We start from the raw sequence: 27,898 nt of genomic DNA on the forward strand, positions 1-27,898 counted from the left end.
ACCCCACCCCACATCGAGCTGCCTAGCAGCGTGTGGGGACTGGATCGCAGGAGGGAAGGGGAAGAATCTGCATTTGAACCGCGAGAGTGCTGTAGAATCAGAATTCAACATAAGGATGGAGGAAGCTGATCAAGGTAAATTCATTATTATTGTCATGCAGACTATCAGCAGTTACTGTACATTAACACAAAAACAACACATACTGTACTTTCTGTAAAAGTTAGCTAGCTAGTTTGCTTGCTCTGCTCACGGATAAAATGTTGAACAAAAATACCCGTGCAGCTCGCTAGTACAGCTAGCCATAGCTAGCTAGCCACCAAGCTAAATAGTTGGCTAACGCGTACTATTTATTCCCTTTGTTAATTAAAAAAATATGAATTCCATGCATACATGTTGTTAGACTTGGAAAGTAAAACTGATATTGTATGACCTTGCTGCATAAGACTTTAAATTACTCGCAAGCTAGCTAGTTTGCCGTACTTGCGAAACAATTAAGGAAGTTTCACACTTCTGGTTGGGCGTGACGAATAATCACAAATATTGCAACTGAGCAGGCTAGCATGGCTGTGCAACTAAGAGCGCCACATAAGGAAAAGTAGTTTGAAATATAGTGTCCATTCAGAGCATCAGAAAAATAATGTATTAATACCGCAAAATACATTTAATTTAAGTTATTTTGCGAATTATCTGCACTAACAGTTTTACTGCGTAGATTACAGTCAGTGCAGTCTCACGTGTACAATCGATCCACAGCAAGTTGATTTGAAAGTTTGCGTTTTTCTGTTTGTTAGTTATTCTAAACCTAAAATTTCTTGTCACCAATAGTTCACAAAGCTATCAGTAGAATCAAAACTTTTGTAAATATTTATTTTGTTTATTATTATGTATTTTTCCTGGATACAGTTTGCATGTGTAGTCATGCATAAGACATAAACATCACCGAAAGACCCAATACTGGTGTTAATCTTATTATCCAAAACTTTGATGATTGGTGTTAATTTTATATTTTGTGGCAGGAAAGAAAACATTGTATTGTGATAGTCTGCTGGGGTTCATCCTCTTGGCACATAATGTTGCATATCTTGATTTCTGGATTGTTTTAGTATTTTGTGTAAACGGTGCATCACATTTGATGCTGTGGCAGGCGTTATTATTGGTATTGTAGCATTTTTTGTTAAAATTAGTTTTGCAAGCTCTGTGTTCGGTCAGTGCCTTGCAGGTAAGGTATTGAAGGCCATGCCTTTGTATTGTGACAGTTGAGAAGGCTGGGCTCCATATGGGCAGATGTGTTTATCTGCTCGAGTTCTTATCTTGAACAGATTGTGTCAGTTTTTGTCAGTTTGTGGTTTTGAGGAGGATATTTGAAACTTCCAAGCAGTTGTATGCAGGGCATTTGGATGTCATATGTGCATTCATGTTGATTTGTGTTGTAATATTACATTGCTGAAACCAAGTAATAATCTTTATTGCCAAGAGGGCAATTCTGGCTGTAAATAACCAGAAATTAAATAAAACAATAGCACCCTTACTAATAATACCTTCCATCATAAGAACATTTTAATTGTGTAGCCATTGTTATCCTTTTTTTTCTGTACGGTATTCTTATGCCTCATACCAATGCCATGTACAGTGTTGCTGTAAACTGGAGTTTGCGGGAAGGCTAATCCAGTGTGCAGTTGCCATGTGCCTTGCGCTCTGGTGTGTGGCAGGGGGTTTTGGGTGTTGTCCCTGCCCCTCACATACAGTACCTGAGGCGACCTTGATAAGTCTTAAGCAAGCTTGGGTTTGAGAAAGGGCGCTACACAAATAAACATTATTATTATTCTCATGTGAGATTCTGGAGGGCGCTTGTGATCCTAGAACTTTGCCAATCCCCCCATCCATCCTAGGACTCCGCCCCTTCCCCCTCAGCCCTGTGCGTCGTGGCCCTGGCCAGGATCCGTCACCTCGACGACGGCTTCGCGTGCGCCGTGGCGACAGCTGTCTCGATCCCGCGGTCTCGCCGCCTGACCCTCCGGGCTCCTCTCCAGCGCTCCCGCTGACCCGCCATCTGTCTGCTCCTCCTCCGGCAGACAGGGCGGCGCTGTGCTGCGTTGAGCGTGGCCGGCGCGGGGGTTCCGCAGTCACCTTTTCCCTTCGTTCACAGGTTCGTTCTCCTTTTGGCCGGGCAGCTTATTGCGTTGGCGCACCTCGCCGAAGGGGAAGAGAGACTTCCTATTTTTTTTTCTCGGCCGTTTGTTAATAGCCCTGAGAAAGAAGAACTTATTTCTCAGACACGTTAAAAGCAGGTGCGCCTCGTCTTGTGCGGCTCCATTGAAATGCAGTGCCCTGTCGGTGTGGCAGTGTGCGCTGACCTCTAATCTCCTTTAGAACTAGAGAACGCCCTCATTATAACAGACTGCATTCCCTGTGTGATGCCACTCCTGTTTGGTAACTGAGGCACACAGCCATAAATTAGACATCAAAACCTCAGAGTTATTACTGTGTGTTTCAGTGCAGTTCACTGAAACCGCTGTCTGGCTTTCTGCATGATCGAGTGAGTCGTTTCAGTCTCTTCTTTCTTTTTTTCACACCGTCGCACTGGCATGGCAACGGTTTCATAATGGTTTGGTGCGACAGAGCTACAGGTAACCAGCACGAGAGAGCAAAGAAACGGAAGCGTTTTTTTGGAAGAGAACTCATTGTGCGTAGACAATGGGGGGAGGGGGACGTGCCCTTTCTAAATTATATGCCTCTGTCGGTGTGCCAGGGTACACGGCCTGGATTCGAGACCTGGTGCCTTCTTGGCTCCTAACTTTTATCTTTTGAGGTTCCTGAATTTCTAAGTCATTAGTCAGTGACGGTATGTTCAGCTCTCAGTCGCTCTCCTGTTAAATATCTTGCTCCCGGCACATCTTCGAGCAGTGCCACAGATACAGAATTTGACAGCATTAGACTAGGGCTTTGGGAGACGTTGTTTTCAAGCCAGCTTTGATATCTCGAAAGTGGGAACGAGATTGACAGTCCGACCCGGCGCTGAACTCCCAAATGCATCATTAGCTATGCCAGAGCTTCGGCGCATTTGAAAGGTGGCTCTCTCAACAATCTGGAACTGAATACAGAAGTTCGTAGTCTTGTTTATTGCTGCCATGAGCGCGCCTGTACCAGTCCCAGTTCCACCTTGTTGTTGAATATTCCCAAACAGTGAAATCTTGGTGTACCTAATTGAATATATTTCCTCTATTAGCAAAAAACCCCTTAACAAGTATTTTTAAAGAAAGCCTGCGTTTGCATTTTCCTTTGTCATCACAACTGTAGACACATGCCATCTCTGCAACATGATCTGAAAATGTTGTGTGCCCAATCGAACACGTCCTCTGTAATGCAAACAGTCAGGAACATTGCATAGTCATTGCGGCAGATTATTATGCAATGTATGCAGCTGACACAGGCAAACTTGAGGTGCCCAGTCCATCCGAGGACTGGCTACTGGGCAGAGTCCCTCCCTGCCCAGTAGCCAGTCCCTCCCTGGGTAACGCTAGGCCAATACGCCTCACCCTGTGGGTCTCTGGCCACAGGTATCTCCAAGAAAATAACAAGCATTTGTCATATTATCTGTTTATACAGCTCAGGGAGCCACTTCCTCCATAGGCACTGTTGGATGTGCATTTTAGTTATGAGGAGTGCTCAGTGCATTGTGAATTGGGAGAGGGAGCGGTGAAGTATTTGTCATAGTTGTCACACCTGTTACGAGGCATGGGGGCCAGTCTCGATAACAGATGGGGAAGGGACACATTGTCCTCATTTTGAAGTCTGTGGAAAGTTTTTAACTGCAAGGCAAACTTGGCCTGTGTTTGATTTAATACACGGTTCCACAAGGTTATGCACCAAGAATGCCTGGAGTCGAACAATCTTAATCATTGTATGAATTACTTTTGTTAGTGTGGTATGGGTTTCTCCATTGAATCATATTCAATATATTTGTATTATATATAACTGTTTTTATTTCCCATTTTAAAAAAACATTTCCCATAATTCTAGTCTCACTTTATGACTGCAATGTCCTTCATCAGTTTATATGCACTGTAGAGTTCCATGTTAATTTTGCTGGAGAACACTTAATCCTTCAAGGTGTGAGGTCTCACGGCCTCTGTGGCTAAAATATTCTTAACTGCATATTGTCATGCTAATGTGGCAATCACTACTGCTAATTGAAAGCAAATGAGTGCTAGAACACTGACTTAGAATTTTGATAAAACATTACAAAAAACCTCTTCCAAGGGGCTGAAAAACTGGACAGCAGGTGCCCAATCGCCCGGAAGAGGTGCTATCCCATAATGCATTTCCCAGGGGAGCCCTGGACTTTGCCCTGGCAGTGTCAGGTTTCATTGCTGCCTGAGAGATGGTGCTTTAGCTGGCACTGCCACCCAGTAGCCATGTCCAAATGCTCTTATCAGAGCAGTGTCAGTGTATTCGTCTAATCTTAATGAAAAACATTTACTTGTAGTACTTGATAAAATATGACCTCTTAATATAGCCTATTCCTTAAATCTATGCGCAGAGGACAACGGATATTTGCAATTGGATTTTATCGACTAAATTGAGGTTGTTGTGATGAAGACAATCTGTGGGTGCCCATTTGCTTGTTTTTCTTTAAAGGAAGATTTTTTACTGCTTTAACAGGTTGTCTGTGCACATGAGAACACTAAACATTATTAATAACATCAGACCAGAACATGTTCTTTCTGCTAGCATTGATACTCGGCCTGGTGATTACTGTTCCCAACAACAATAAGGGAGCCTTCAAAGTTGTATTTCTTAGATTTGATTGAAGCACAGCTGACTCCATTGTGAAGGGCGTCCTTCACAAGACAAGGCCCAGCCAATCGTAACTGGCTGTTCTGTTTGGGCCTTGAAGAAGTGGCCGGTGCATCAGTGTTGTTCTCTCACGTCCCTTTCCTGCCGTGAGGAGCAGGACTGACGCTCTGCGCTGTCCGTTACGGTTCTCTGTCAGACAGCTTAATGTCTGTATCTTGGTCATGTGGCAGCAGAGGAAGATATACGGACTGCAGGAAGAAGTGGTGACAGAAAGTGCATTGCCTCGCTGAAGATGAAATACAGCCCCAGGTGTTGAATTGCTTGTAAACCTGAACACTTTGTGCAGATGGTGGCACTCTATGCGTAGTAATGTTCTTTGATTAGATGCGGTCTGTGAGTTTACCGGGTCCTCCTGCTTTATCTGAGGAGGCCGCTCCAGTGTCTGCTTTCTTATTTTTTTTTTTTACTTGTGTAAACCGCCTTCGAGGGGGAGTTTGTAACTCAAGCTGTCCTTCAGGAAGATTGACATTATCTCTGCTTTGTGTGTCATTCCCTCCCGTGGGAGTTTAGCTAATGCTGTAATTACACAAGGCCCTGTCCAGAATGAGGCTACAGGTGTCTGTGACCCTCAGGGGAGACAGGGTTGCATATACAGTGGACACCCTTGATAATGTTTTAGACAAAAGGCTGCATATAATAGACAACATGGATAATGATCTATATTTTATGGTCAAACATGTGGGAAAACGATATACTTTAGTTTCAATACATTTACTCAAATGTTTCTATTTTTTTTATTTAGTACCCTAATTTTCTCTGAAAACCACAGGTGCCAAAATTATTGGCACCACTAACAATTACTGTAAATAAAGTCAATCAAAGTGAAATTGGCAATACAATTTTACTTAATTTAGTTATTAACTATTTATTAATGTCATTCCATCACTTCCTGTTTCACAAGAGTATAAAAATTAGGTAAGCATGCAAAATCCCTTTGTCAACCATCAGCATGGGAAACTTCTGAGAACTATCAATTCAGAAGGCACAGATGGTAATTGACCATTACAAGTTGGTTAATGGGTACAAAACAATACATAAAGGGTTAAACATACCAGTTGGCATTATAAAGGGAATAATAAGAAGGTGTAAAACATATGGAATGGTTGTAAACTTGCCAGGAAGAGGATGCAAGTGCATATTATCCACACGGATGGTAAGGAAGATGGAGAGGAAGGCAATAAGTAATCCTAGGATTGCAGTTTAAGAATTGCAGAGATTGGTTGTGTCTTGGGCTCACCAAGTGGCACCATACCATCAAACTCTTTGGAAGAGTGGCATGAAGACAGCCCTTACTGAGCACAATAAACAAAAACGATTATGACTGGAAGAGAGTGCTATGATCAGTTGAGACAAAATTGAATGTTTTGGCCATACACACCATCAAATGGAATGTATACAAGGAGAGGCACCTCATACCTACTGTCAGATATGGTGGTGGGTCATTGATGTTTTAGAGATGTTTTGCTGCCAGTGGTCCAGGGGCACTATTTGAGATCAATGGCACATTGAATTTTAAGGACTAGGATATATTGACAGAAAATCTGTTCCTCTGCTAGGAAGCTGACACTTGGTTGTAGGTAGGTTGTCCAGCAGGACAATGCTCCAAGCATACATCAAAAACCACACAGAATTGGTTCAGTAAAAACAACAACTATGTTCTGCAATGGCCATCTCAGTCCAGCTGTGGCAATAATTGTGTAATCTGTTTTTGGGGCAATTATTAATTAGTTTGATTAAGTTCACATTTTCTATCATGTTTTGAAAAGAGGCAATGGAGAGTGGCCTTGCTAGCTAACTTCACCTAGATAGCCTACAAAAAACATTTTCCTGTTTTCCTACATTAATTAGTTGACCTCAACAAAGTTAGCTACAAACCTATTTGCGATCTATCTGGCAGGTAGTAATTATTAGAAACGCTGATCTCTAATTGGAGACATCATTAGTAGGCTCAGTCAGTAGCCTCTTTGCTATCGTACTTTATACTATCTTTGCTATCTGTACTTCCTTACCACTCTCACAGCTCGGTAGTTCCTCATCGGCCCCAGCTGTGTCATTAGATATCGATCATAATTACTGCAATTCTCCAGTCTCTTCTAAGGTAAGAAAGCACTTATTCTCACTGCTCTCATTGCCGATATGATAAGAGCAGCACAATTGCTATAATTAGGCTCAGTTCAATTTATTATGCTTTAATAATATAATATAATAATATAATAATTTTGTGACAACATGCAATTTAATGTAGGTCAGTGCTGTCTGCTCACCCTACAGCCACTTCCCCCATTTTCTAAATGGCAATATCATTTAGATAATGAGTGTAATTTCAACCTAGAGCTAGAACTCGAGGCAGCCTATTTTGTGCGAGAGTTAAAATGCTAATTAAATGCTGTTGTTTTCCCCCCTTGGTATTAATCCAGTGTATTTTTTTGTGTGGTGTTACATTCCAGCTCTTAAATAATAATACAAATTATTATTAGGCTGGAAACCCTTGAACCAGAATGGAAGATTCATTTATTAATGTTTTCATTTAAAATAACTAAATATAAGCCATTGCCGTAAATTGGAATATGGCCGCTGTGAACCTAATATTTTATAGTGCTGAATTCTGTGAGATAAAGGTGTTTTCTGCCATTGACACTTAGAGCTCGCTTTGTATTCGCAAGCAAGTCTTATGGCTATTTTGCATTCGAACACAATATTTAGCCTTTAGTCCGTCCCAGCCGTGAATAAACTGTAGCCATGTAAGATACGAAAGTGCAAGGCTTGGATAATGCTGTTACTTAAAATGAATGACAAAGCTCATTGTAGTTATGTTGAATGTAGGCCTGATTCCGTTTACAAGCATCCATTGTATAGGAATCGTGCAATAAAAAGCCTACAGTTGTTGAACTGAGGCACGCGGTATTGCTATTTATATGAAAGACGGACGCAGTCGTAATGAGTCGCACGTTTAGTTTTGCTTTGTGAAGTCGTTAAACCGCATTAGCTTACTCAATGAAATTACAGGTGCGGAAACCCGCCTGCGCGTTACCGTGGCGAAGCGCGAGCGTCAGTGTCACCTGCTGTTGTTCTGCGACCTTTCCCACTCAAAGCAGCGGCTGATGTCATTTAACACCTGTGGGCTCTTGTTTAATAAGTGGGTGCGGGCGTGTCCCTGTTTTAACACTGTTGAAACGGTTGTTCTGTGTCGTTAAACAATGGTCTGCGTGTTCGTAGAAAAAAAAAAAAAACGTTTTCATGCAGGCCACATTCTATTGTTAATAATATGCGCTATTGAAATGACTGGGGCTCGTTTTTATTTATTTATTACGTTCATTGTTACATATTTCTGCCACGTAATAGTGTACCTCCACGTTTTTATTGCTGTTGAAATGGTGCTATATAGTAGCAATTCTATTGCACAGGAGAGTGAAAGAGTTTTATTGCACGCTCTCTTTCAAAAATGATTTAAAGGAAATGCAAGGCTGGTTTTTTACCCTGCAGTTATTATTTGACACATACAGGTATGTGTAAATTTAGCTGTACTTTTATTTAAAGCCCTTTGGGGAAAAAAGAGTGCAAACTAGAATGAGAGTGTTGATACCAGCTACAGAGCATGCTAGGCTAGTTAAAATTCTTAGAAAGCAGTTTTTAGCACGGCCAGCTAACACCACCTACTTTCTCACAGAATCAGCATATGGCGTTTTAGATGCATTCCATATTTTGCTGGGTCACATCTGCTGCTTCCAGTCTAGTGTTCAAAGATCTTTATTTTTCATACCTTTTATGAAGCTGGATATTTCAAATGTCCTAAGAAAATTATGGCTTTTGCACATTTGGCTATAGCCTAGATCACCGATACTCAACTCCACGTCCTGCAGGCTGCAGTTTTTGCTCCTACCGTGCACTACACCACCTGATTTCACTCTTTATTTTACCTGCTTGGTTTCAAATAATATGCGAATTAGTGAAATCAGGTGGTGTAGCGCATGGCTGAAGCAAATGCCTGCTGATACTGTGGCCAGCAGGACATGGAGTTGAGTAGCGATGGCCACCAGTAGATTAGTTCCTGTAACTTAGCAATGGCAGAATCTTCACTAAGTATTGTAAAACCACATTCTACAATCTACAAGTAAAGTTATTGTGGGTGGAAAAGGAATGTGTCTTTAGTCTTAGTAAAAAAAAAAAAAAGCGGGAAGGACCTTTGCTAGAATGCATGCAACAGTGTTGACTTTAGACTTTCTTTGGGCCAGGTCAGCATATCATCTGAGGCTAAAATGGCTGATACACACTGTCACATTTGCAGTCATCCAACCAGACTGGAGCGTGAGCATGAATTCGTCACCATAAAATGCTTTACTGCCACTTTATGACTTTTAAAAGATGATTGCGTCATCACAACGTTTTGAGCAGAGACCACAAACGGGCTGTTACAGAAAGCAGAAAAGCTGCATTAGCATTAGCGATTCAAAGTGTCTGATTGATATTGGAATGTGTCGCAATTGGAGGGGAATCCCACGCGCTGGTTACCCAATCGGGAGACGGCTCCCACACGGCCTGCTTGGGGAAAATGGCTGGAATGGCCACTGACAAGGAATGGATGCACGGAGACGCACTTTTCACTTTTTTTGACCCAAATCTAATTGACCGTCATGTTGGAAATTGTTGTGGAAATATGTCTTTGCCTTCCACCCTTGCGGGTATTGTGCACACACTGCTGACACTACAGACATCCTAGGCCATAAAACGCTCCATAGGGTTATGCAGGTCCAAGAATGAAAGTCTCAGGGCAACCTGGATGGAGCTTTGCAGTTGCCTGGGTTCCACAGGTTCATATCTATGAACATGGGATTCATGCTGTTCTTCACTGTGAATACAGGATTCATGCTGTTCTTCACTGTGAATACAGGATTCATGCTGTTCTTCACTGTGAACACAGGATTCATGCTGTTCTTCACTGTGAACACAGGATTCATGCTGTTCTTAACCGTGAACACAGGATTCATGCTGTTCCTAACCGTGAACACAGGATTCATGCTGTTCTTAACTGTGAACACAGGATTCATGCTGTTCTTAACCGTGAACACAGGATTCATGCTGTTTTTCACTGTGAACCCAGGATTCATGCTGTTCTTAACTGTGAACACAGGATTCATCCTGTTCTTCTATTGTGGCTCACACAAAGAGCTGTGTTTCCATGTAGGTCACAGCCTTCGTTTGTTAATAAATCACAGAAACCAGCGTGGAAATGTGCCGGCACATCATTTTTCCTCCACCTGCTTAATTTTTTTGGCCTGGCTTCTGTGCCCACTCCTGAATGTGCCCGTTTGCCTTCCCTCACTGTGCTCCTGAGCTCTCTGCTAACCCAGGCCAAAGAGAAGGGTGTGGAAGGGTCACAGAGGAGATTAATTTCACTCTGTGTTTTGCTTGGCAGGCACTCTTCTCCCGGGTAACTTCTACCGCTTTCAACACTCAAGTTTTGAAGTCTAGAATCTTCCTAATTATCTAACTATTAATATTCTAGTATGAAATTTGAGCAAAACAAGGTCCTGGGGGGAAAATGGTAGAATTTGACATTTTAGTCAGTATGTCATTTTGTCATGTAAACATCTCATGAATATTTTCCTGGGTTTAAACACAATTAGGGCAGAACAGGCTGCATTTGTTTTAATTGCTTGGGGCGGATTTTGCGCAATGTGAAGAGAGCGGGCCTCTGGGAGCCGCGTGGGCGTCAGAGACTCGACCGTGAGCGCTAACATCACACGGGAGAGTGAAAATTGAGGCCTCCCTGTGAATCTCAGACTTTTTCGACGGCGTTCATCCCGAGGAACGCGTCTATCGCCGTCACGTGAAGTCGCCCTCTTCCAAAGCGGCTGTAAATGACAAACGGGAGGGCATCGGGGTTAATCTCGTTAGCACGGAGATCTTGGACGTGAGGAAACATTTAGAAAAACACAATTCCGAAGGCTTGGTTCACTTTCCAGAGAACTGCAATTAAGTACTGCAATTTTAAGCTTCATTTGAACTGTAGAACATGTAAGAAATAATTATAATAAAAATAGTAATAATTGTCATCTTAACTATCCATGTCTTTTCAGAGAAATATGGTTTGCATTCATGAACGTGTTAGATTTGTCCTAGTGCCCTCCCAGGTAAAGATAAAAAATCTTTGAATGGCCAGTTATTTACATATGAGCACAAGAATGGCTAAAGAAAATACTTTTTTGATGTTGTTTTGGTAATTTTATTTTTTGACTTCATAGCCATCCTTCCATTTCAGTTTGTAGTAGATTTGTTCTCAGGTGTGTCTGTGTGCGATGGTCTGCTTCCTGGCGTGTGCTGCTCAGACCAGGAGAATTCCCTTCCCGCAGTCTTCCCAACGGGCCCGACCCTCCAGCAATCCAGCTCTGGGACCGTCGGTGGGCGGGAGTCCCATGACACTCATTTGGGCCCCATCATGTGACACGGTGCGCGGAGAATAATCCGCTAATTGATTAGACGCTGCGTTTTATTAACCGCTTTAATGCGTCGTTCAGACGGGGGCGTTGTTTGTGTCCTCCTGCGCTACACTAAATGGGAGTCATACTGTCCTAGTTTGAGATGGGGGGGGGATGGGGGGTGGGGCAGACTGAAGCAGTAGGCTGCTGTTGTGCTGCCTAAAGTGTGAACTGAAGAGCAGACTCGCCTGTTGAGAAAAGACTCCACCCAACCCCCGGCCCCACTCATGTTTCTTTCAGGAAGCAGAAATGTTCTGACCTCGAAAGCCTCATCTTTCTTGTTCCGAGAGGTCATAGTTCATTGAAACGGTAAGCGTTTGCACAGTAGGCTGGCTCAGTGGTGTGTGAAATTAGGTGGATGCTTTCGAGCGCCTGGCGAACGCAGGAGCTCCACGAATCACGCGGCACGGTATCGGAAGTCCCTGCTCTTAGAGGCGATGTTGTGATTTTTTCTAATCTGTGCCCTTTATTGGTCGGGGAGGTAAGCCCTTGTTCCCTCGGTTTTCACTGTCGCCTGAGTCACTCAGGCGGTACGCCTCGACGGAGCCGGGGTTTAAAGGAGTGCCGTAGTGCAACAAAGTGTTTTTGAAGCTATTGAGCACTGTGCCCAGTTTGGCTGTGGCCCAACACAGGGAGGGTTTGGAGGTAAATATACGGGTCCTGGAGACATCTTGCACAGCAAACACACCGGCTGCTAAGGTTCTGCCAAGATGGAGCCTGTGTGCCTGTGTATGTGTATGTATGTGTATGTATCTGTATGTGTATGTGTTTCTGGGTGTGTGTGCCTACGTGTGTTTGTGTGTTTGTGTGTGTGTATGTCTGTGTTTTTGGGTGTGTGTGCCTGCGTGTGCCTATGTGTGTGTGTGTGTGTGTGCTTGTGATATACCAATTAAGTAATTACTGAATGGAAACTGGGTGCACCCTCATCATGAGACACTCATATATGGAAACAAAATGGCTGCAAGGCGGTGAGTTTGTGCCTCTCCTCTCTCCTTCATAAACCCTCCTATAAATCCTCCTGTCAGTCTGAGTCCGCCTTCGAAGTGCACTGTAAACCTGGATCAGTTTATTAGCGGCCCAGGCGGTCCTTCAATGTAAAGGTTTGGGAGCCCTGCTCTGTATCTACAGAACCTTTGTAATGCAGGTTTTGAAATTATGGATCTCAGCGAAGTCATAAGGAAGGAATGTCCATTGGGAATACAGGCGTGGGTGATTAGTGGCGGACTTGTGCGGCACGTGAAAAACTAAATTGTACCCCAGATGAAAAACAAGCCGTATATTCTCTGTGTTTAATGCATGTAGCCACAGGATGCCTCCCTCCAGAGTTGTTTCAGTTTTCCAACATTGTTTTTAATTATTTTTTGGTTTATTGCAGATGGGATTATTGCAAGCTTTAAATCGTCCTGCCACGGTTAAAGCTTGCATCCATGCTGTCATTTTGTTTGATTCAGAACGGTTTGCTATGTGAACATGTGAAAATCGATTAGAGGCTAGTTCTGGTGAAGATCTAGCTTAAGGGCCGTATGTCATGACCTTTAAACTCTGTGACCTCTGACTCACAGGGCGTGTTGCTGTCAATTGCTTTTATAGCTTTCATGGGGACCCTGTCACACTTAAAAACTGATTGATACACTCAGTGAGCACTTTATTAGGTATTTATTAGACTTATTTTGGTCTTCTTCTGCTGTAGCCTATCCAGTTAGCGGTTTGACGCATTGTGTGTTCAGAGATGCTTCTGCATACCACTATTGTAATGTATGGTTATTTGGGTTACTGTCACCTTCCTGTCAGAACTGCTGCTCACTGGACTAGATCAGAGGTCACCAACCCTGGTCCTGGAGAGCTACTGGGTCTGCTAGTGTTTGTTCTCACCTTAAAATCAGCACCCTGTTGAGACCCAGGTAACCAGGTGAGGTGAGTTAGCTGTGTAATCATCTGCTCTAATTGATTAATTAAGCGCAGAGTAACAGCAAAAACCAGCAGACCCGGCAGCTCTCCAGGACCAGGGTTGGTGACCACTGCTCTAGAGACTGTAGTGTGTGAAAAGATACTCAAACAACCCTGTCTGGCCCCAACAATCATTTTACGGTTAAAATGATTTAGATCACATTTCCTCAGACTTTTGGTGTGAATAACAGCTGAACCTCTTGACCTTGTCTGCATGCTTTTCTATATTTAGTTGCTGCCGCGTGATGTGTACCTAATAAAGTGCTCAGTGAGTGTATGTCTGACTTCAGTAGACTTAGCATAGTGTAGCTAGGTCTGCTAAATGTGGCTAATGTAGCGATTTGTAAAGGCTCCTGAGTAGGGTCACATTCTCCTAATGAAGCATAATTAAGCATGGCTGAAGCATTGTGGGACAGGAACTCCGCTCAGGGGAAATGGAAGGGGAATGTGCCCATGCATACACACCGCAAAATTGAGCCCGCGACGGCACGCTTGGCAACGTCGTTTGCGGATTCATCTGCCGCTTTAAAGCAGGGTGGAGGCAGCATCTCGTAGATTAGCGCGTTAATCCGGGATACAGCAGATTACAGGCTTTCCTCTTGTAGGACTGATGGGGTCACGTGACACACGACAAACGGCTTGACATTTACCTCAGATGACAAGATACGGGAAACAAAGGCCTGAATGGGAGGTATTCAGCAAACCCGCGCGCGCGCGCACGCACGCACACATAAACACACATTCGTTCCATGACGCCTTTCAGAAGCTGGGTTTGCTGAGCGGTCCGCTAGCCATCCCTGCCGACCTTTGGGATCGCGTTAAAGCCCGGCGAGCCGACTAGGCGATCGTCCCTGGGGAACGGTAACTCATTAACGCTCCCGTCGCCGCTGACGACGCGTCACGCAGGGTCCTCCGCTGCCGCCGAGGGGTGGACGGCGACACAGCCACACGCTCGCCCATGATGCCATGCCGAGAGGAGGACAGGAGGACAGGGAGAAATAGAGCCTGAAATTAGAGAGTGAAAGAGAGAGAGGGAGAAAGAGAAAGCAAAAGAGAGACAGCGAGCGAGAGAGAGGGAGGGAGGGAGAGAGGAGGACAGGAAGAAATAGGGACTGAAATTAGAGAGTGAGAGAGAGAGAGACAGAGAGCGTAAACGGTAGAGAGGAGCGGCGCACACCAGATCACATGCAGGCGATTGTCCAGGGAGAGAACAGGCGCACACACACGTCGGCATGGACCCTGCGGAAGACTACAAGTCGCCGTTCGATTTTGAGCAGGGTGTGAACACCAGTTACCTGTACCTGTCTCCCAGTGACAGCGTCACGCCCCCGGGCTCTCCAGCAACGGCAGTGAGAGGTAACAGAGTGTGTGTGTGTGCGTGTGTGTGTGTGCGTGTGTGCGTGTGTGTGTGTGTGTGTGTGTGTGTGTGTGTGTGTGTGTGTGCGTGCGTGCGTGTGCGTGTGCGTGTGCGCGCGTGCGCGTGCGTGTGTGTATCTGTGTGTGGGTAGGTCTGTGTGTGTCTGTTTTCTGTGTGTGTTTGTGTCTTTCTGTATGTATGTATGTGTGTATGTGCGTGCGTGTGTGCGTGTGTGTGAGTATGCGTATGTGTGCATGGGTGGGTGTTGTGTGTGGATGTTTGAATATGTCCGTGACTATAATGTATGCGTAGGCACACGTGTGTACATGTATATGTCTACGAGGGTTCGGCGTGCTTGTGCGTGTGTATTTTTGTGAGTATGTGTACTATGTGTCACCCAGACCTGTTGAATTATGGCTGCCATTTTTCCGCAGCACGTCAACCTTGAAGGCCTTTCGTTACCAAGTTGAAAGCACAATTATTAAGAGGCGCTACTAAACAGGAAGTAGTATTATTCATGGTTACGTATTCAGTTACCCTAAGAACATAATACAATCAAAGCCACAGATTACAAAATCAAAACTGTTTTCTGGTTAAAGCCTTCTTTATATTCTCATTTTACAGGGGGTTATATGTTAATAGATAGGCTGTGTGATATGGATAAAATAACACAATGAGATTATTTTACAATGTTGTGATTGAGGTATGGTATAACAAATAATAAGTGAACATGTGACATTTCCTTCTAATGTCATTACAAGTACACTCAGTTGGCCAACCTTTCAGTAGATCATATGAGTGGATCGACCTGTACTACACTAGCTGGGTGCATCGATGAATTAAAACAAATTATTTCCAAAATCATCTTAGTGAACCGTTTGCACTATTTCAGCCAATCCTTAAAACTGGGCAGTACAGGTGTCGATATCTGGAATATGGAATTCTTAAATAATTCATTCTTTTCCACAGAGTTATAATGAATGAACATAATTTCTGAGTATAAAGAGTTCTACTTTATTTGTTACCAGTATTTTGGCTTGTGTTTGGTTGCACCAGCTGTGTAAGTTTCAAACACCTAGTTCTAGCATAAGTTTTTACTGAATTTTGGTTTACAGATTACAGAATTTAAATACGGTGCACCATGCAAAATAGTTCTAATGTTAATTCTAGTAATTGCTTAGTATTTACACCTGATTCTGGTCAGCCTTTTAGTTCAGGAAGGTGTACAAAAGTAGTGAATGTAAGTAATAGCGAAGTCATTATTTACATATTCTCTACTTCAACAGCACCTATTGAATGCCATATTGTTGTCCAGTAGCTTTACCTGCTTCTGATTGGTCAGCATCTTCTTCAGTGGGTGCACAGTCAGGCACATAAACCAGATGCTTTTCCTTTTCTTCAGTATACAGTACAGTCCGTATGTATTTGCACAGTTGGTATAATTTCTGTTATTTTGGCTCTGTAGTCCAGCACATTTGAAACCAAACAATAAATCTTAGGAATTTAAGTGCATACTGTCCCCTGTAATTTGAGGAAATTTACATCTATATCAGGTGGTGCGTTTAAGAATCGAATCCCTTTTTATACATCGTCCTCCCCATTTTAGGGGACGAAAGTAATTGGACGGTTGGCATCTCCGCTGCTTCCGAGTAGTCTGGTGTCTTCAGGCATTCAATATCTAGTCTTGATTCTAGGCTTTTGATTGCCTTTGGAATCTGTAATTGGCATTTATCAATATGAGGCCAGAGTTGTGCCAATGACAGTCAAGGAAGCCATTATGAGGCTGAGAAATAAGAAAAAAACTGTCAGATACATAGGCTGTACCATAGGCTTTCCAGTACTTAAGGGCCGAAGGGCCAAGGAAGACCTCTACAGTTGATGACCGAAGAATTCTCACCATAATGAAGAAAGCTTTCTTGTACCTGCATTAAAGAAGCGATTGAATACACCTGACTATTCAGAAGCAGTTGAGAAGCCTAAATAGGATGTGATTCCTACATGCATCACCCATTATGGATGAAAATACCCTCGATTAAGGGTGTTTTTATATGTATTTTATCTCACATTTATTGTTTTATTTCAAATCTAACATGCTGGACTACAGATGAGAAAGAACAGAAACTATAGCAACTGTCCAAATACATACGGACTGTACTGTATATTTGATTGATTGTTCTGTCCTAATTGAAAGCTTAATAATAATAATATTATTGCTGTCTATCACAGTTCTGAAAGAACTTGTAATGTGACAGAACAATGACACGTATGTGGCATTTTGATGCATTTCATGATAGTATTCCATTTGGGTAAGAAACGGTTGGTTGTTAAATTGCTTAACTGTTATTGTTGTCATATCCGATACTTTGTGATAGGAAGGTCTGCAGAGTGTACGGGAGGTGTTTCTGATATTGTAATAATATTGTGAGCATCAAAAATGTTTTCCCTGCTAATGATTTTATGAAGATATGTTAACTGGGGAAACACAAATATGCTTCTTGAAATCACTTATTGAGGTTTCTTTGATTCCACAGATGAGTTTTAGCTTTGTTTTTAGTTTTATTTTTTAATTTTGGCTATGCTATCGCAATGTGCCAAAGTCTGCTTCAGTGCGCTCCAAGCTAGGGTTCAGACGATACCGTTTGATGTCAGTCGGGGATCAGAGACGGATCAGGAGACAGGAGTTCTGTCACATTATTCTCATTTATCCAGTCGAGCTGTACCATGCTGACTCACAGCCCAGTCTCATTTCTCTGGTTAATGGTGGGAGGCATGTGGTGTGGTCTGGTTGGGAAAAGTGATTGTGTGCCATTTTCCAATCAGTCACCTGTTCCTCTGCCTATTGCCTTCTTTGGATAGAAATCCAGGTGTTACTGCAGACCCCTTACCTATGCTGTCCTACCGGGAAAGGTGGAGTTCAGGCGCAGGCGTGTTCAGTCGACCGAGTGTAAATAAACTGAACTCACACCGCACCCTGATAAGATATTTTTGCTCAGGCGTGTGGTGTGGTCATGGCAGGTGGAGGTGTGCGCTGCAGTGAGTTATTTCGGATGCTTGCTGTCCTCACTGAGCCGGTGTTGATTCTGTGTTGAAGTTACACCCAGACCGGACTCCATACCGGAGGTGGGAGAAGATGCGGCGGCCAGCGTCGGCGTGACGCCCACGACCCTGACACAAGAAGAACAGGAGGAGCTACGCAGCGAGCTGGCCAAGGTGAGTCACCTGTCACTGGGCTGTGGCTGTGGCCGAGGTGAGTCACCTGTCACTGGGCTGTGGCTGTGGCCAAGGTATTCCAATCTGTGGTGTGGGAGTGGCCAAGGTATTCCAATCTGTGGTGTGGGAGTGGCCAAGGTAAATCAGTCTGGGCTGTGGATGAGGCTAAAATATTTCAATCTGGGCTGTGGGTGTGGCCAGGGTGAGTCACCTGTCACTGGGCTGTGGCTGTGGCTAAGGTATTTCAATCTGTGGTGTGGGAGTGGCAAAGGTAAGGCTAATGTGAAACTTCTGATAAAGAAATGTGGCTACAGTGAGACTAAAGTGATGCTGACAGTGTAAATTCTGTCCCGCAGGTGGAGGATGAAATCCTCACTCTCTCCCAAGTCCTGGCAGCTAAGGAGAAACACGTGGCAGAGATCAAGAGGAAGCTGGGCATGTCTCCGCTCAACGAGTTCAAGCAGAACCTCACCAAGAGCTGGCAGGAGGTCACCACATCTGTTGTGTACGTCCCCCCTGGTCTGGTCCCCTCTGCAGAAAGGCCTCTAATCCCACAGCCTCAGTGCACGCACTAGTCCTCTCCTCAAAGGGTCACCTCGGGTTCAGCGCTTCTGGTCATTTTCGTCTCAGGTCCCATCAGACAGGAGGAAACAGGAAATGGAAACATTCCTTAGAGACTTTTCTTCCTTTTATGTTGAATCCGCCTCCTCGCGACAAAAATGCATGATGTTATGTCTCATTCCACATCAGCAGATTACAGAACAGTCACGGGTGGGGTGGAGCTGAACTCAGGGGTTACTGAGGGGAGAAGTAGTGCTTCTCTTCTGCTGGACTTAAAATGGTGGACGAGCTAAAGCAGGGCTGTGGTCCTGCAGTACAGATGGCACTATTTCCCTCTGACATGGGCTGCCTGTTCTTGGAGCGCTGCCAGAGAACACCTAATCAAACAGTTTTATCCTTGTGAGATACATTCACTAAGGTGAGGAGGCGCAGACATGCCTTGCGTCTGTAATAAAACCTTCCTTCATTAATGCTAACGTTAGCTATATTATACAGTCGCGGGGCACTTATGCCGGTGAGAGTGGCCCTCAGAGATCACATACGGCACTCACCCTTTTAAGTATTCATTTTGACTGCGCCCGTCCGATAGTTCTGTTTGAATTTGAGCGTGTCAGCATGTAGCATTGCAGCTGCGCTTTTCACAGGGGTGAATGAGGCTGTGAACCTAGCGTGGTATTAGCCCCCCCTTCATGCGGCCGGCCTAACGGCACCTCTCCTCTACCCCCGCAGCTACAGGAGGACCTCGGAGACCCTGAGCCAGGCCGGGCAGAAGGCCACGGCCGCCTTCAGCAGCGTGGGCTCGGCCATCAGCAGGAAACTGGAGGACGTCAGGTGAGCTCGCGTGGGGACAGCCTGTAGCCTAGTGGCTAAGGTGCTTGACCTGGAAGCTTGGTGGTTCAAGCCCCAGTGTAGTCACAATATGATTTGTGCAGCTGTTTGGTCTTTGAGCATGGCCCTTAACCCCTCATTGCTCCAGGGGGGATTGGCCCATACTTAGTCCAGTGTTAGTCGCTTTTGACAAAAGCATCAGCTAAAACAATAACTGTAATGTTAAGCTACATGACGCATGCTATGAAGCAGATTGTGTGCCCCTCTGTCCTGTACCCCACCCTGTTTGGCACCATTAAAGTGTAGAGATCAGTGGGCGACTTTACGAGGACCGTCGGAAGTGCACGCAGGACTTCAAATACAATACCTTTTTAGATTCAAATATGTTTCTACGCTTTACTGAGCTTGTCTGGTTTATTGAAACCTCAATCTATAAAAAAAATGTGAACCCTATCCTCTTGGGTGGCTCAGCTGCACCACGCAAGATCAGTCAAGCACAGAAAAGTTTTCAAGCTTTTTTTAAGGCTCTCTTCAGCACACACACTTGCGTGCCGGAGCTATTGTGCACCAGTAGCAGACAGACCCGAGGCCTCTATCGCACACTTCCTCCTTTCACGGTGGGAACACGGTGCGGAGGCCATTGGTCAGGTGACACGGTGCAGTCCTGACACGTGTGAGGCATTGTGAGGGCTTCCTGCCCCTTCTTGCTGACTCATATGAAACCCAGTTAGTTATATACAATGTGGCGGCCAGGGACACTAGGAAGGCTGTTTCCAGGAATGTCTTCTTTTACACTGAAATGAAGCCTTCATTCAAGGGCCGCTCAGTCATTTTGGTTGCTAATAAAATGCTAATGGCTTACAAAGTGCAAAAGGACTATATGGTACCTTCGTGTATAATTATTCTCCTAATAAAAGTGACCATAAAGATTCTAATGAAAAGCACATAAAAAAGGAAAAGGATTTTAAATAAGTGTCTGGCTGACACTACTTACTTGTTTGCTCTCCGTCTTCCGCATTTTATTCTTCTTTGTTTTTGATATTGGAGCATTTTTGTAGTCCTTGCGCAGCTCGTCACCATGGAAACAAACTCCTCTTTCTTTCATCAGGTAAGATATCAAGAGGAATATTTAGCTAATGTTTTGCAAAACAGACTGCCTCAGATGTACTTAACATTGCCGCAGTCACGTTTGGGAACTGCAACAGTAACACTGGCTCAGAAGCAAAGTTGTTGCCCAGGTTACCAAGACATTAAAAACTACGTGTACCATGATCCACAAGGTACTTATTTGCCATTCGTGTCTTTTTTGTTGATTAATAACAAAACTTACTGAGTGGGCCCTTAACCCTTTAAAGAGTAGGTTTTTAAAATATTTTTTTCTATATTTTAAGTCACTGTTCTAGAACTCCACTTTGAATTACCAGTAACGAATGTTAAATGACCACGTTATTCTTAACTGTACATTCTAATGTATTCTCGTCACATATTTGTGATCTTACACCTTTAAAGGGTTTTAAAAAACCCCGTCACACACAGTGTACACACAAGGCCGGGCAGCTGGGGTGTGTGGAGAGATAAGCGCCCGTTTGAGTGGGAGGGAGGGAGCAGAGAGAGATGTACGATAGCGCGGGCTGTTTTAGACGAAGCCATTACGCTGACAGCTCGACTCATTTCTGCCGAGCTCCGCCACGTCGTATAGCTGCCACGGGGAATGGGATTCATCTCTCTCCATTTCTCTCTAACGCTCCCGACGGCCCTCCGCAGATTACAGAGCCTTTCCAACTCCTTTAGGTAAGGCCGTCGCTAGGCTAACGTCCGCATAACCGCCCGACCCCGAGCCTGGGCGTCATTCGCTCCATATCGCAGTCCCCTCGGCTATACTTTTTCGTTACCTCATCATACCTGTTACTCATCCAGCCCGAGTCAGCTTCAGGTGACCCATCTAGTGCCACCGTTTTATTTGCAGCATTCATCAGAATGTGTCTCCATCTCCCACGGCCTTGTTTATCCAGCCTTCTTCTGAGCATGCTCCGTCTTATGGCGCTATCGGCCTGCGCCCGCGGCCGAACGCACGCTTGTGAATTTGAATGTCTGTCGTAGGACGTTTTTGGCATGCGTTCATGTAACACTGACAGTGCAGTTCAGTCGAGATTGTTGTGTTTATGATTAGTTTTTTTTTTTTTTCCTGTAGGTCGTGGTTCAGTTCATGTCCTGAATGTCAGATGTGTGCCAAATGTCACATTGAAAGTGATATTCAAACCAGGCAGAATTGAGCTGTGGAATGAACACCACGGATATTTGAGATGCGTTTCAGTCAGCAAGGATTATGAGTTGCGAATAGTACCACATTTTATGACAGTAAAATGGCCAAGGGGGGAATTCTGCCAAGATGTAACAAATGGCAGTGAGCTTTATAAAATCCTTCCTTGATTTTTATCACTCAGTCTATTTTATATGACACAAAGTAGACTGGTGATATTAACTCCAGTCCAGTGTTTGACTTTTCTCCCATTCATGATTAATTACAACAGCAGCACAGCGAGAATGAGGCATGCCTTTGCGGAACCTGTTTGTTGTGTGTGTGGATGAACAGAACGCATTGTCTGCACAAAGCGCTGATCTCCCACAGTCCCTCAGTACTTCCTCCTGCTGACGCTGTAGGGAAGCTCATGTAGGCCAAAGCCCTCCACAGCCATCTGCTCTCCGAGTTCCTGCATCTCCTCCCCATTTTAAATCCTCCTCTCTCCTCCTGCTTGATTTACAGTGCTGTTTCTTATCAGCAGGATTAGGTTTTTTTTAATCAATTCCCTGTTCACAGACCCCCCTTTCATGCGTTTTAATTGTATTAAGCTTAGAAATGGGGGGGGGGGGGAACTAAAAGAATGTGGACTGTGTCAAAAAGCAATAGCAATGAGCTACCCCTTAAGTTATTCATTGACTGGAACTGTATCATTTTGGCGCACAGAAAAAAACATTCAGTGTTGAATGAACTCTGATAGAGAGCACTTGATAGATAATTGACTCGTAAACACCATTAGAGTTGAATTAACTCTGTTAGAGTTTATTTAATATAGGACATGTTTGCTGTGTACACGGTTGAACGAAGAGTGAGAGAAGGAGAAAAGTGCTGAGTGTGGATGAAGATGCGCTTTGGCCTTTCTGTCTCTTCACTGCCTTTCCGGAATGTTCTCTCTGCCCTGACTAACCCTTTTCCTTCCTTTACTGCTGACGGATAGCATACACTCCATACAGCACTCTATTAGCATGCCTGCAATGAGGTAAGAGACTATACACACCCGCATGAACACACACACACACACACACACACAGATACACGTACGCACACAGACACGCTCGCACTCATGCATACACACTCACACACACATACAGTACACACGTACACACCTGCATGCACACAAACATGTACACACACAATCGCATGCGCGCGCACACACACATACTGTGTAGTACACACACACACACACCTACATGGACACAAACAGACATACACACACATACAGTACAGTACACACACACCTACATGTACACAAACAGACATGCACTCACACGTACACACACCTCACACATGCTCGCACACAGGCATACACACAAACACAGTACACACACACCTACATGCACACAAACATGTACACGCATACATACAGGCACGCAAGCACACACATGCACACACACACATAAACACATGCAGTACACACACACACACACACACCTACATGGACACAAACAGACATACACACACATACAGTACAGTACACACACACCTACATGTACACAAACAGACATGCACTCACACGTACACACACCTCACACATGCTCGCACACAGGCATACACACAAACACAGTACACACACACCTACATGCACACAAACATGTACACGCATACATACAGGCATGCAAGCACACACATGCACACACACACATAAACACATACAGTACACACTCACACACACACACACCTGTACACAAACAGACATGCATGCACGCTCACACACACACATGCACACGCACACACAAACACATACAGTACACACACACCTACATGTACACAAACAGACATGCACAGACATGCACACACACATGTACACACACACACACACACACCCACACTAATCCTATGGTAGCGCAGTGCTTTGTGACGGTGTGACAGGCGGGTGGATCCCTTACACGCATTTGCGTCAGAAAAGGCAGGGCTGGTGCCAGGGAGGAGGGCTAAAGCTCCACAGCGCATCTCTTACGTCATTGGTCATTAGACCCGGCTCAGTGGAGATATGCACCAATCCGTAGGCTGGGAATGAGAGTGACAGGGCCCAGGAGCCCTGAGGACCCAGTGGGGGAGGGCATGTGCATCTGTTATTTTACTGTGCCTCACAGGCCAATGTACGTAGTGCTGCCAAAACAGGTTTTGGCAGTTTGTCTTCACCAGAGATTATTAAAAATGACTGTAATGTTGAAACAACCTTTCAGAGGAGATGCAGATAATGAGATTAAAATAGCAGAATATACTCCCTCCCCACAGGTATAGGATATAATTAATTCCTGCAACATTTTAGTGGAATTTCTGTCACTTTAGCCTAGCCTAGCTTAAGCTTTCTGAACGTCAGTATAGGACAGCATTATCTCTCTTTGGTGCAGAAATGCACAGCCATATTTGTGTTATTGTTTCTTCTGCCTCAGTACTTCTGTTCTATTGCCCTTCACCCTAATGCCTAAAACACATTTTTCAATAAGACAAATTGAAAATTGAAATTAAAACGTATTATAACATTGCTGGAATGCTGCTTGGATACATAAGACATTGTAAAAATGTAAGTGTTTATATTCTTGTTGAGATTTAGTTTGTCTTGCATTCAGTCAGAACCATTGCTAAGCCTCCGTTTGCTTTGCAGGAACACTCCCACGTTTAAGTCCTTTGAAGGGAGGGTGGAGACATTAAAGGTGAGTTTCTTAGGTAATTAAATTTGCTCGCAACAATCTTCAGTGGAATTACTGTTTCACTGATCATTGTGGTTTGTTAGAGTTGCACGAAAGACCTAACAGGGTGTTCGTATTTTTTCCTCACAGTAATCAAAAATAAAAAACTGAATAACAGAACGCGATGGCAGACAGACGTGTATTTGTGCTTCTGTGTTTCTTCTGAGTCTCGGAATCTCACCCTTGTCCTCACTGCAGACCAAGGTGAGCCCCGCGGAATCGACCGGAGATTTCGGCGAGGTTCTGAACTCCACGGCCAGCGCCGCCCCTCCGCCCGAGGCCACACCCGAAGTGGAGGTGCCCCCAGCAGACAGCGAGGAGCCCCACTGATACCCCCCCTCCTCCCCTGGCTCCCCTCTCACCCCGCCCCCTCCTCCTCTCCAACATTTGGCCACCCTATCACGACAAACCAAAGGAAAACCACAGAATAAGAGTATACTTGTGCACCCATTCGGATCCTGATTTAGTTTTACGTTACATTGATCCCTGAACAAATTGTCAGGACACATTCATATTTATTTGTGCTGATAAGGTAATCGCCTTAATTGGTTAGGAAATGGCACAGGTTGACAAGGCACACAGACAAGGCCAAAAACGCAAAAGGACTCAACTGAAGAAGCCAGGGTCCAGAATTTCTGGTCCATTTAGGTTTTTTCTGGATTATAATCAGTTGTATAATTAGTCTGGGTCAAAACGTTTCAGGCAGTGCCGTTGCAGTCTCACACTGGAACAGTAGACACTACACACTTTCTGTATCTTTTTCATTATTTAAAGGTGCGACCCAGGGCTTCTTACGTTTTACATACCTGCTTATGACGCCATGTATTTACATAAGGAACTGGGCTTAAATGCTTTGTTTGAGGGCACAGCGTAACAGGATTCGAACCCGCCATTCTCCTCACACCATGAGTGTGGGGGTCTCGCATACTTATGTGTAGGTCATATTCACCCTTACGTGTTATCATTTCCTAACCGGCCGTTTTCACCTTGACAGTAACGTTTGACTGATTAAATACATATGGGAGAAGGTCATTCATCTTTTAAGGATCTTGTTACATCATAATATGGTAACTACTGTCACTTTATTTTTTTTGTCTCTGAAATTGAGTAATATTGATAAATGTTTTGAATAATAGTGTTACCCTCGCCCGTCTCACACCTGAAGAATTAGTTTTTAAAATAGTATATATATTACACACAGAAAATGGTATATTATATCTGAAGACCAATTTTACCCTGTTTCTGTGTTCTAGTCTATACAAAGCACTGTGGTTTAGTTCAAAAACTGTACACCAAAATATACTATATGAGGCAACAAGTGCCATTGGGTGCTGTTATGGCAACATGCACACCCTTGTCAACAAAGCTAGCCAGTACAAAAGGACGGTTGCAATACCCTGGAGTTGCACTTTGAGGTGAAAGTTCAGCTCACAGCTAAAGATCCTGTACTGTTGCTATGTGTTACAGATGCTTTAGTTCACCTGTCCAAACCAGCTCTAGTTTTTTGGCTTGCTGAGTCTGCTGAGAACTTGTAGCCATGATGCTTTCAGTTGGATGCAGTCCTTGAAAAACCCCCACTTTGAGGAGATGAAGGCACTTTTGACTTTTTCCAGAATGTTCTCAGAGGGCTCTGTACGATTAGAAGGATGTCTACTTCTTTAATAGCGTTACATTTACGAATGAAAGCCAATTCAACATTTTCGGTTGGCCAAAGTTCGCAGCACCCCCAGTCAGCAATGGGTTGTAATTGAAACGTTAGATTTTCTTTCTGTTTATAATATTTCTGTTGACAGCCACATGAATGCCATAATCTTGAGTGAAGCATCATTTTTCTCCGAATGGATTCTTTTGTCCAGTCATTCCATACCCACAATGCTAAGCTATGCTTTTAGATATTTCACTTTGACAGCGGATGTGATGATTTAGAAGAAGAATTTATTAGAATAATATATTATAGCTAGAGTAATGTTTGTCAAGGGAGGTCGGCATGCTTTTTGTGCAAAGCTGAATTGGTTTGACTGCCTCGCCTCAGAAAATCTGCATTGGAGATTATGTTGGGTTTTAGTGTAACTGAGCCAAAGCATCTTTATCTACTGTGCCAATCAAGATATCTCCAACCAGTTTACGTTTTCTCTTTAAATTCATATAAAGTAGGCCGTACATTTTTGTTTTATTTGTTTAGAGGTATTTAGTGAAATATATTTAATATATTTCATAATTTATAGCATATTGTACTCATACCTATAATTATAATCCTAAATGATAAATGCTTGCAATTTCTAACTACTAAAGTCAGATTGAACTGGTGAATCCTTTGAGGTATAGTTGAGATTGTATGTATGTATGTAATAATTGAATAATTGATTGTTAATACACTAATCAGCTATACTAGACTGGCTGAGATGGGTTTTTGTGGAAGATTCTGCTTTGAGAAGGGTGCCTAGTTGTTTTCAACTCACTGCTTTTTAGGCTTACAGATCGATCATTACATTTTATTTCTTTAATTATGTTAACCAAATGAAATTTAGGCATCACATTCCAGTTTAGTTTAATTACGAAGAGCATTTAAGCAAGGCCGTTGCGTTTTTTTTTTTTTTTTTTTTAAAGGCTGGATTTAAGGCCGCGCTTCGTAAACAACCACGATTCCAGATTGGTTTGGTTGTTTTGTGGAAGCGCTGAAGTAGATACTTTCAGGCGTTTTTTGGATGGAGTGCCAACTACTACTGTGTTGTTTCCTCCGTGTGGAATTGCATTTGCCTTGGCGGTGTTTACACACATCTCATTTGTGATTGCAGTCTTCTGCCGTCAGTTAGCCCCACCTGACAGCTGTCAGTCTTGTCTGGTTCCTATGTTGGTTGCTTAGGAGTATTCCTTTGAAGTACCTGCTTGGTATCACTCCACTCTGTTCTACACACTCAATTCTGTTGAGTCTGATGAAATATCGCCATGTCTTAAATAAAACAAGTGAAGAAAAACAACGCTCCAGAAGTTTCATGTTTACCAAAAAAAAAAGCCAACACGTAAGTGAACAGTAAGACTTAATTTGCAGGTGTGGATTTAAGTGCTACGGATTTTAAAGCTTTAGTAAACAACTGCAAATGTACTTTTTTTCCCAGTCCATTGTGGCATTACCAATTTCCCTCTGAAATATCTCCAGAGTAGCAACTTCGATCTACTTTGAATGGCGGCAAGGCTTTCTGCTCTCGTAAAGGCAGTGTATGTACACGTCTGTCACGAGGAAATGTCCTGTGTACATTCCTGTAGTACAGCCACATTCCTGTTTGCCTCTTTATTGACTAGGAAACCTGAGGTGGCAAATGAAGGCAACGTTAAGTGAATGACGGCTGCATGTTGTCAGTGTTTTTTCTGGGAGTGATATTGCTGCTTTGATGATTTCTGTGCTCTGTGTAGTACATGATGCGGTTTGGCCTCAACCACCAATAATGGTGGACAGGGTCGGCCAATTTGACATCTTGTAACCACATTTAGTGATTTTTTTCTCCTTTTACTGTTTGCTGAAAAACACTTGGGATGTATCCAAGAAGGTCATAATACATTGCCAGCACAACCTTATTTGTTTCTATGTCCAATGCTAAATAAAACAATGAAAGCACAAAAAAACTGCCTTGAGCCTTTCCCTCCACTTTTGTTGTGAACGGACAAAACGTAA

General features: G+C 43.7%; 1 protein-coding gene across 3 annotated transcripts; it reads left to right on the forward strand.

The window, feature by feature from the left end:
- tpd52 (tumor protein D52) lies at nucleotides 1-27,849 on the forward strand. Of its 3 annotated transcripts, XM_061255112.1 has the most exons (8): nucleotides 14,340-14,636; nucleotides 17,729-17,847; nucleotides 18,204-18,352; nucleotides 19,138-19,239; nucleotides 21,001-21,027; nucleotides 22,473-22,514; nucleotides 24,144-24,192; nucleotides 24,427-27,849. In XM_061255112.1, the coding sequence occupies exons 1-8, from the start codon at nucleotides 14,513-14,515 to the stop codon at nucleotides 24,556-24,558; spliced, it is 744 nt and encodes a 247-aa protein (XP_061111096.1). In that variant the 5' UTR covers nucleotides 14,340-14,512; the 3' UTR covers nucleotides 24,559-27,849. The 3 variants fall into 3 exon arrangements, with proteins under 3 accessions (XP_061111095.1, XP_061111096.1, XP_061111094.1); XM_061255111.1 differs by lacking the exons at nucleotides 14,340-14,636; nucleotides 21,001-21,027; nucleotides 22,473-22,514 and adding an exon at nucleotides 1-134; XM_061255110.1 differs by lacking the exons at nucleotides 21,001-21,027; nucleotides 22,473-22,514 and having other exon boundaries at nucleotides 14,343-14,636.
- The last annotated feature ends 49 nt before the right edge of the window (nucleotides 27,850-27,898 follow it).

Source organism: Conger conger, chromosome 9 (assembly GCF_963514075.1).
Source record: "Conger conger chromosome 9, fConCon1.1, whole genome shotgun sequence".
Taxonomy (NCBI): domain Eukaryota; kingdom Metazoa; phylum Chordata; class Actinopteri; order Anguilliformes; family Congridae; genus Conger; species Conger conger.